Below are 10,871 nucleotides of genomic sequence, written 5' to 3'. Positions count from 1 at the left end.
AAGAAAGAAAGAAAAGGCGGGAGGGGTGCATATGAAAATAGGCCAGAGCAGGAAACAGACCCAGAGACAAACTCCTACTGACCTAGTCCTCCAACTTTCTACCACTTTCCAGCAATGCTCTTTCCATTTGTTATATCAGAGCTGTCTAATCTCCTCTGGGCAGGAGGAGATTAATCCTCACAGGCAGAGCCAGAGGTAGGCTTTACTGCTCTCCCAGCTATTTGTCCCATCAAAATTAACCATCATTGAGGTGCATGCCAGGTGCTGCAAATTCTGTGACCGTGTTCTTTGTTAGCTCTAGAACTCACTGTGTGCTGGGTGCTTTGCAGGCAATCATAGTAAGTGATATCAGCGAGATAATGAACGGTGGTATGATGCCCCATGGGAAAGTTTGTAGTCTAGAAAAAATAAAGTCAAGGGGCTGCAGAGATGGCTCAGTGGTTAAAAGCACTGGCTGCTCTTGTAGAGCACCCAGGTTTGGTTCCTGTAGGAGGGAGGCTGCTTGTATGTTCTCGGTAGTCCAGACCCAAAATAATCACACAGAAACTATATTATTTAAATCAGTGCTTGGCCCAATAGCTCTAGCTTCTTATTGGCTAACTCCCACATAGTACTTTAACCCATTTCCATTAATCTGTGTATTGCCACATGACTGTGGCTTATCAGCAAAGTTCCTGCTTCTGTCTCTAGCAGGGGCTACATAGCTTCTCTCTGACTCTGCCGCCTTTCTCCCAGCATTCAGTTTAGTCTTCCCTGCCTAGCTCTGTTTCCCTATAGCTCTGCTACAGGCCCAAAGCAGTTCCTTTATTAACCAATATTATTACAGAGGGGAAACCCACATCAGGGTCCCAGAACCCACATGGTGATTCTGTAACTCCAGTTCCATGGGATCCAGTGCCTCTTGTGGCCTCTTCAGGCACGGCACTTGTGTTGTGCATACACATACATGCAAATAAACTCTCATACACATAAAAGTAAAGACATTGTTAAAGTCAAGAAAGTATAAACAGAAAAGAATGGTCCATGACATCTCAAACCTCAGAGAGATAAGGGACAGAATAAGGACAGAAACTTGTCTAATTTAGGAGCAGTGAGGGAAGCTGTTAGTGACCTTTGTAAGAATGATTCTGGTGTGGTAAAAGCAGATGGTGAAATTGCTCTGGGTGGCAGGTGAAGTAGGAGTGCAGAACAGTTGCTTTAAATGGGGGGGGGTGCTGAGAGTGGTCAGTGGTGCTCAGTGCAGGCTGATACTGTGAGAGCTCTGACAGAAGAACAAGGTCTCTGAGGGAAGAGGGCAGTGCTGGCCTCATCCAATCTGCCAGTCATGCCTGAGTACCAGCTGTGCGGTGAGAATGCAGCTCACGGTACTTGGTGATGGAGGCTCCACCTGCAGACTTCTCTTCGTTCTGAACCTTAAGTGCTCAAATGGTTTGCTGGACTGGGACATTCCACATTTTAGGGGACTTGAGGAGACACTTTGAGATAGTGTTTCTGGCAACAGGAAATGAGAAGAATAACTAAATAAGAAATCAGAATTTTCAGGCAACTTGGGGGACCCAAAGGAAATTGAAAACTACAAACTTGTCATTATGACCATGAGGATGGTGTGGTTTTCTTCAGGAAGTGGCACTCCCTGACGAGTGCACTGTCGAGACGTGAAGTAGTGGGACTGGCCTATGAAAGGGTTTGTTGGGCACAGGCAATGGAAGAACCGTACGGTGGGGGTGGTCAGGTGAACTGCTGAAGCTAAACACAGGAGGGGCCGCCTTGGACGGGGCTGGAACACTAGGAAGCAAGCTAGATCTTGGTGGAGTGAAAGAAAGTGACCCGAATGAAGTGTTGCCAGTCAGTAAGTGCCCAGAGGTTGGGTAGGCTGGGGCTGTTGCTGTCAGTGGGGACAAAGCTGAGGCATTCGGATTGTTCCACTTGCTGTCCATAGGACTTTGGTGTATGCAGAAAGGTGATAGTGCTCATGTACCATTGTGCTTTGTGCTTAGTCCTGACTGACTATCCTTAGTTGTAGTCACTGGAAGGTCGGAGGGTAGAGATTTCTGAAGTGGGTGGGATAAAGGGTGTTCCAAACTCCTGGTGACATAGCCTTAAAAATAGCACTCGGGAGGAAGGCTTATGTTCTGGGTTAGGAATCCTGTTGCACGGGGTACTCTGATCCTGCTTTCCAACCCTTAGGTTAAGTGGAGATGAGCCCTGTTGGGAGAAACTGGATCTATGTTGGGTGGAAGAGCATGAAGTGGGAGACTTCTGGTTAAGGCAGCAGTTCTCAACCTGTGGGTCATGACCACTTTGTATCTTTTAGCCCTATAAAGCCTAATATGAAAAGTTAAAATGATGGTGGCCTTGCTTTTTTTGTTAGGTGATGTCGATGACTATAGTGCTGAAGTAGAGGAGCTTCTCCCTCAGCATCTACAGCCGTCCTCAAGTTCTGGCCTTGGCACTTCTCCAAGCTCTTCACCCCGGACCAGTCCCTGCCAATCACCTACAATGCCAGAGTACTCTGCACCATCTCTTCCCGTCAGACCCAGCCGAGCACCCTCAAGAACTTCAGGGCCCCTGAGTTCCCAGAGTGTGTACTTACGTTAAGTGTTCGTGTGACTCTGTCTAGCCAGTCTGGGGAACTGTTGTGTCCTAGTTTGCTCTCTACTACTGTGCTAAAACAGTGGCCAAAGCCAGCCTGGGGAAGGAATGGTTGTTTGGCCTACAGATTCATTAAGAGAAGCCAGGACAGGAGCTCAAGGCAAGAACCTGGAGGCAGGAGCTGATGCAGAGACCATGGAGGAATGCTGCTTCCTGGCTTGCTCTCCATGGCTAGCTCAGCCTGCTTTCCTATTCCACCTGGACCACCTGCCCACAATGGTCTGGGCCTTCCCAGGCCTGTCTGATGGAGACAGTTCCTCAGTTGAGTTTCCTTCTTCCCCAGCGACTCTAACGTGTATCAAGTTAATAAAACTCACAAGTAAACATTGTTTAGCTTTTTAGCCCATGCGCTGAGTGCCCTGAAACAGGAAGCAGATTTCCTCAGCCATGACTCTTAGTGGAGCAGACTCTCAGTCGTTGCTGCTGATTGGGATCAACATCCTATTGATGTGTGTTAGGATTGTCTGTTTTACAACTTGTGATTTTCTGTTCTATGATGAGATTGTTTGTCCATTTGGGCTCCCCCTCCCTCTTCTTTGCCGGCCAGCAAGTTGTGTATGACATAGTTGAAAGAGTAAACTTTTGTCCCTTAAGAGAATTCCTCAGCAAGTCAGCTCTTAGCACCTCTGCCAGATAAGAGGTCAGCACAGGGTAGCACATGGTGCCCATGGTTCCAGACAGTGGTTCCTTTATTCATTGTTGCTTTATTCACACTGAAAATGTTTTACTGTGCCTTTAGTACAGAATTTTTGGAGGATAAATTTAGGGCATTATCATTACATATGTACATTCCTTCCCACTGTCCCCTGGTTGGCCCCTAATCTTAGCTCCTCCCTTTTTAGGTTCTCCAGTTGACACTCAGCCAGCAGCCCAGAAAGATTCTTCCCAGACCTTAGAGCCCAAGAGGCCACCCCCTCCCCGCCCAGTTGCTCCTCCAGCACGCCCTGCCCCACCACAGAGACCACCTCCACCTTCAGGTAACCGATTACTCTTGGGTGTCTGCTTAGCTTAAAATTCTCCTCCTCCTCATTTTGAAAGCATTGTGCATGTTTTCATGCTGCTAGACTCTGGATTCTGTTTATATGATCATTATTACTTCTTAAGCTTCTCTAAGAGGAGCCACAGGATGATGTGTCTGTCAAGCAGATTTCTTGAGCATGTGGTAGGCTGCCTCTTTGCCTGTGCACAGGGAAGGCTTCTTTGGATCTTGCTAACTTGATGTATTTTTGTGCATGTATGATGTTCTTGGGTAAAATGGGTTTAATTTTTTTAATTACTCATCTATAGCTTTATAAAGACAACTAACATTTTGTGGAAATTTTATTTTAAAACTGAATAGCATACATGTTTTTAATATGCTTTACATGTGTCTTTAAATGTTCTCTTAGCTAAATACAGTTTCACTTGCTGTGGACATATGCATTGAAGAATGGCTTTGTGTAGTGTCTGGATATTTACATAGTCATACATATGTGCTATCATGACTGTTGGAGCAGATCTTGACATCTCAACTCTTATTTAATGTCATTTCCTTTCTGCTGCCTAATTTCTTATGAACTCTAAGGGGCTAGGAGTCCTGCACCTGCTAGGAAAGAATTTGGAGGTAACCGTTTACATTTGCTATCCTGTGTGAATGCTGGTTTGTTTTGGAGTTTGAACTCTATAATCAGAGACAGTTTAGGTCTGTTTGGTAAACATCAAAATGAATGACATTTATTCTCATATTATAAAGTTCCAAACTTTATATGTTTCTGTTAACGTACTAGAGCTTGGTTTTATCTGTGAGTAGAACTAATAAACTATATCTTACTTTGCATTTTGAATAACTCATCGAATTCTTGCCTCATCTGTTTATGCAAAACTATGATTTTCTTCTTTTCAGTGAGGCAATTTTTATTCAGTATTGGGTGCTTTTATTTAAAAAGTAATTTACTTAGTTAACATGAAAACAAAGTAGGAACAGGGAGGCGCCGAGTGTGCTTACCTGAAATGTACAAGCCATGGATTCAGTCCCAGCACTTAAACACGGAGGTAGAACTGACAGCTCATTCTGCAGGGTTCATTGCTGAGTTCATAGCGTCTAAGTCTCAAGAAAAGATGGAGATTGTGCCAATTCTTCAAAGAGCTGAGCAGCTCCAGTGTTAATGATGCTCCTAAAACCCCTGGCCATGCAGAGTTGTTGTGTTCAGCTGCCTGCCGTTGTCAGCTGAGATTCAGGTCAGTTGTGGCCACCTACCACTGCTTAGGTGAAGATTTTAGTGACTTTGTAATAAGGGTGGCTACATGATTTGAACAGGATAGCTCCTATGAAACATTTCTTTTTTCTTTAGAAAATTCTTTTTATTTTTAGGGTGAATTCCACTTTACTAGGAAACTAATCTGTAGAAAATAAATTTTAAAATGAATTTGTGAAAACTTGTATCATATTAGCAAATCAGTAGCTTTTTTAGAAATCTGTTTTCATTTTAAAATGGCTCCCTTCATAAGTCTGCTACAACTTATCTTATCCTGCAGCCAGTAATCCTCCAAGACAGTAAGCTTAGGGAATCCATCAGAAACTAACTCCTAAGAAAGTAATGTCTTTTTGTAGAAATTTAAGATGGATTTGAAACTTTATTTATGATTTTTTTCTTTTTACTATCAAATAATGTATTAGTAATCTAGATATAAGAAATGAGATGATTAGCTGGGCGGTGGTGGTGCACGCCTTTAATCGCAGCACTTGGGAGACAGAGGCAGGTGGATCTCTGTGAGTTTGAGGCCAGCCTGGTCTACAAGAGCTAATTCCAGGACAGGCACCAAAACTACAGAGAAACCTTGTCTCGGAAAAAAAAAAAAACAAACAAAAAAAAAAACAGAGAGAGAGATAATCATAAAGTTTTGCATTAGATTTTTTTTGGGGGGTTCCTTACTGCTGGTAATTTCAGATATGAAAACGAAGCAATGCTCCTGCTTATGTTCTTAGATCTTTGAGCTAAAATAACTTTGATAACTTCCAAGAGATTTAAAGCAATAAAAGGCCCTTCATGCAACAATAATCATGTCCCTGCCTTCCATCCTGTGCTCTGGACTCTGAACTATATATAGCTTTTGTTCTTTCTCTGAAAAGGTGTTGGAGCCCCTCCCAGTCCTGGGGTAGCTAGGAGAGAGATGGAAGGTAACAAGAATTTTTACATTATAGATATGGTTCTTGTTCTCAATGTCAGCCCCTCCAGTGTTTCATGGCTTACTAAATCCTACCAAAGTAGACACCTCTCCTTGTCCTTACACACACCTTATGCTTTTCTCCTTTCCTTCTCTGTTGTATGTCTAGTTCCCAGTGGCTACCCATTTAATGTCTTAGCCCTGAGGTTCCTGTGTTGTTCATACCTAGTCCTGTGTACTTGGACTATGAACTTACTATTGAAAGAATGAATAAGTCACATGTTTACTAATGCTCTTGATTAACCTGAAGGTTAGTAGATAAGTAACTGTAAGGTACTAGAATCGAGTATTTTATAGATTTTTCTTTTTATAAAAGGTGTTTCTAAATATTTTTGGTATTGGGCTAGATTGCTTAAAAGACCACTTGTTGAGGCTGTTCGTTAAGACAGTTATTTATGAACTGCTGTATTAATATAACCATTGTACTCGAATTTCTCCTCACAATGGAAAGTCAAGGATAATGCCTGCTGGCATCTTTACTCTTTCTGTCTCCCTGAGTAATTTCACTTGATTCTTAGGCTGCCTTCCTGAGTTTGAACCATACTGTAACTCTTCATGTCCATTTGTCTGTACTTGTCTTCTGTCTTGGTCCTGATAGTCTATTGTAGATTCTGAAAGACCTCATCCTAAGGTAGCTTTACCCACAGTTAGACCTGTGCTATGACAGGCAGAGCTGTAGGAGCTGTGGCTCAGGAGCCATTTGTCTGCCAAGCTGTAAGGAGCAGCTGACCAGGTCTTCAAGGTTCATGGACAGAGGTCTGTGAAGACTGTCACCTTAGTGTGACTCCCTTTGTCTCCCATGCAGGTCTCTCTAATACTCCAGTTTCTGTCTTTACACAAAGCTACGTGCCTGTTTTGTTGCCGTCTCGTGCCTTTGTCTCTGCTGGCAATGAACAGCGCAACCAGGTGATGCCATGCACTGTTGATTTCTTGTTTACCTATGGTTGGTTCTTTTTCCTTTCTGTTCCAAAGCACCCAAAAGCCCGGGAACAACACGGAAAGATAATATAGGTAAAAACACTTGAATGTAGTTACTCCCCCTTAAAACTGGACCATACAATAGACACTTGAAATAGAAGTGCATGGTTTCTTATTTCTTTATACTTTTCATTTTTTTAAAAAAAAACTTTCTTTTTTATACTTAAATACACAATGTGATGTCTTTGTTTCAGGACGTAATCAGCCTTCACCTCAAGCAGGACTTGCAGGCCCAGGACCTGCTGGATATGCTGCAGCCAGACCGGTAGGTAACACCTGGCCTGGGAGTGAAGAGGTATTTCTTCTAAGGTCCAGTTTGCAGCTTATCTGTTTGATAACCTTGGAGGAAATCAGGGGAAACCTCCCAGGCTTCAGCTTTTCAACTCTAAAATAAGGGAACTGGTGATCTCTAAGCTTTATTTCAACTCTCACCTTTCTCCCATACCTCCAAATGACCACACTAACATCTTAGTGTCTCTTAAAATATGAAGGAGTAATATATTTTCTTAGTATCTCTTAAAATATGAAGAAGTAATAATGTATTTGGATAGCTGTTTATCACGTAACCTATTTAATCAGTGGAAATACAAAGTTATCCTTCCAGCCAGGTATGGTGACATACAACTTTAATCTCAGCACTGAGGATGCAGGATCTCTGTGAGATGGAGGCAAGCATGGTCTATATAGTAAGTTCCAGAATACTCAGAGAGAGACCTTGTCTTTAAAAAAGGCTTTTTTAAGAAGGACTTTAATTAGCATAAAATTATAATACAATACTTAAACTGGTTCTGAAGATACTAAAACTAGGAAGGCAGATGGCTTATAAGATTTTTTGCCCTAGTTTATAAAACTTTATAAATCTCTGGCTTCTGTTTGTTTAGGATATATTTTGTTATATACATACAGTTTCCATTATTCACTCAAATGAAATTTTTCTGAGCTGTAACAGTTATTCAGAAAGAAACAGATAGGGCCATGGATGGCTTGGTGGGTAGAGTGCTTGCTACGCAGGCCTGACGACCTGAGCTCTATCCCCTATAGCCCATGTAATGATGAAGAGGAGACTGCTCAGCAGTGTCCTGTGACATCACACATGTGCCATCCATGAATGCCTGCACACACACAAAGAAGAAGAAAGAAAACCATAGGCTTGAGCACCACTATGCCAAGACCTTGGGAACCTAAGACACCACTTCTTATGAAACAGAAACCAGTGTCTTTTTTTTTTTTTTTTTGGTTTTTCAAGACAGGGTTTCTCTGTAGCTTTGGAGCCTATCCTGGAACTACCTCTTGTAGACCAGGCTGGTCTTGAATTCATAGAGATCCGCCTGCTTCTGCCTCTCGAGTGCTGGGATTAAAGGCGTGTACCGCAAGTGCCTGGCAAAACTGGTCTGTATTTAGTAGCCATCTACTTAACAAACTGAAGTCTATATATATAATACAATCCTACTCTTTAAATTAAACTGTCTGTAAAATATACCTCAAGATAGCTGTTACTCTGTTTCACAAGAGCTAAGTTTGCCATATACTGACCACTACCACACCCCCACAGCACCTCGATTATGTAGGGATGGGGAGGGAAGTTGGGGTTTCTGTGAGGCTAAAAGTTCTCTTAACACCAGGCTGGGTGTCTTATATCTGTAACCTCAGCATTTAGGTGGCTGAGGCAAGGAAATTGCTATTGTGAGCCCAAGGCCAAACCGATCTGTGCAGTGAGTTCCAGAGCAGCCTGGGACCACAGTGTCAGGCCTTAGCTTGACCTTAAAGTTCAGGTAACAAATTACATATGAAGTTATTTTGAAAGTTAAATAAAAATGCCTATATCATACTTGCAAGTGCCTGGGCCACAGTACACTGTCAAAAACAAAAAGGAATGTATTGTGTCACTGTTTCAGCTACAAACAGAAAAAGTGGTGAGGTGGGGACTTACACCCAAGAGTCAGTGAGACATGAAAGCAGGCATTTTTTCACAGACTGTAACTGTTGAAGACAGGTTAATGTCACTAGTGTATTCCCATCTCTAGGCAATTCCAGCACGTGCTGGAGTGATCAGCGCCCCTCAGAGCCAGGCACGAGCATCTGCCGGAAGGCTGACTCCTGAAAGCCAGAGCAAGCCCCCAGAGACATCGAAAGGTAGGCGTGCTGGGAGCACACTCCCTCTGCTCTTCTCCTTTCCTCTCTCTTCTCCTGCCACCTAAGATCCAGCTTACTCAGATGGGATCTTCTCCCTTGGCTCCTGGAAATAAGGGGAAAATAGAATACCTTTGCACATTGCCCTAAAGAAAGAGATGGCTTGTGGCTTTTTCAGCACGGTTAACATGACAGCCCTTGGTGTTTTAGGTCCAGCAGTCCTTCCAGAACCACTGAAGCCTCAGGCTGCTTTTCCTCCGCAGCCTTCTCTGCCCCCACCTGCTCAAAAGTTACAGGAGCCTCTTGTCCCCATGGCAGCACCTATGCCTCCCCCTGGCCCCCAACCGAATTTGGAAACCCCACCACAGCCCCCACCTCGGAGCAGATCATCTCATAGCTTGCCTGCAGACTCCTCACCACAGCTGCAAGTAAGTGTCGTCTCTGGTGCATATGCTGTATAGCATAGACTCTTAGGCTATCTTAATGACCAGGGGTTAAGAGTAAATATGCCACTTGAAAGTAATAGCCCCTTGAAATGACTTTAGTATCGTTTGATTCCTGAAATGAATTGCACTCTATTGGCTATTTGACAATTTTAAGGATTTGTTTGTTTGTTCATATGTGTTGCTTAAGTAAGAAAATCTCAGAGAGCAACAGGAGTGCTTAGGTAATCCCAGGTTATGAGGCAGAGATTCACAAGTTCAAGGCCAATCTGGTCTTTGTAAAGCGAGTTCCAGGCTAGCAAGGGTTAATCAGTTAAAGAGTTTTCAGATCCCCTGATACTGGATCAGGGTTCTTTAGGAAAGTCCAAGTGGTTCCTCATTTGTAACTTTAAATACATTGTTTGCTTTAGGCAGTTATTATTTATATGAACAATAATAAGAGCCCTCTTATTGCTGAGATGATATTAGTTTTGGAGAGATGCAATCAAGACCTGTTCAGTGTTTAGACATTGGCCTGTGGTCCATTTCCTGCAGACAGAGTGAGTCTTCACTGCCTCACTCTACTCTCAGTAGCTCTGTGTTGAGCTGTCACTGGGTTCCTGGGGTTGCTGTCTTACAGGAGTGGCCCACATGGAAACCACAGATGACCACGTCCTTTCATTTGGGTCTCACAGAAACCACTCCATGGCCCTGACATGAAGTCATGGACATTCCTGTTGTCTCATATCGGCAGCGCTGCCATGAGATCTATAATTGCTCTGCACTGTGCTCATTATACTTAAAAGTGTTCTATATTTACCTTCGGGTTAGTTTTGTTGTGTGCATGTAAGTAAAGTTGATAAAATTAATAAGTACATTTTGCTGAATCACCATATAAAAAATCTTTACTTGAAAATGCCATCAAAACCAAAGCAGTATATAAAGTTTAGAAGTCCATGCTTTCATCTGAAATGTTGTGTATGCAGTAGTCTTTGAACATATTTATCAGTAATAACTTGCATTTGTTTCACATATAGATGGTTATATTGACCTATTTGGCAGGCCATTTCTAACACAGATCTCTGTTGCCAAGCAGAATCTAAAGTAGCTAAGACTCAAAGTAGTCATTAGCAGTTGGTACTTGCTAGACTGTTGCTTATATTGCTGAAAGCTAAAGAAAGCAATAGAAAATAAAAAGTGTTCTCAGCTGGTTAATACTAAAAGTTACTCTTACCTTTTAGGTTAAAGTAGAGATGCTGAAGATAGTTAATATAAACCCTTCAAAGAATAAATAGCTACTATTCTTTTCCCTCTTCCTCCAACTTTAAAGATTTATTTTTGTACTGTCTATTTAAAAAATTAATTAGAAGGCAGAAATTGTTGAAACTAGTCATCTTGAATACTGTAAATACAGTTTTAAGGCATTCATTTTTTTTTTTTTTTTGGTTTTTCGAGACAGGGTTTCTCTGTGGCTTTGGAGCCTGT

At 42.4% G+C, this 10,871-nt stretch overlaps 1 protein-coding gene across 1 annotated transcript in view; it reads left to right on the top strand.

Moving 5' to 3' along the window:
* Synj1 (synaptojanin 1) overlaps positions 1 to 10,871 on the top strand; it is a 32,558-nt gene that overhangs the window by 16,232 nt on the left and 5,455 nt on the right. The window contains 8 exon segments of the mRNA XM_026787832.1: positions 2,372 to 2,581; positions 3,495 to 3,629; positions 4,217 to 4,255; positions 5,762 to 5,809; positions 6,829 to 6,867; positions 7,029 to 7,099; positions 8,859 to 8,967; positions 9,175 to 9,392. Of these exon segments, the coding sequence (XP_026643633.1) occupies positions 2,372 to 2,581; positions 3,495 to 3,629; positions 4,217 to 4,255; positions 5,762 to 5,809; positions 6,829 to 6,867; positions 7,029 to 7,099; positions 8,859 to 8,967; positions 9,175 to 9,392 (869 nt within the window).

This window comes from Microtus ochrogaster, chromosome 2 (assembly GCF_000317375.1).
Source record: "Microtus ochrogaster isolate Prairie Vole_2 chromosome 2, MicOch1.0, whole genome shotgun sequence".
Lineage (NCBI taxonomy): Eukaryota > Metazoa > Chordata > Mammalia > Rodentia > Cricetidae > Microtus > Microtus ochrogaster.
The sequence above is the reverse complement of the archived record's forward strand: the minus strand, read 5'-3'. Positions and strand labels throughout refer to the sequence as shown.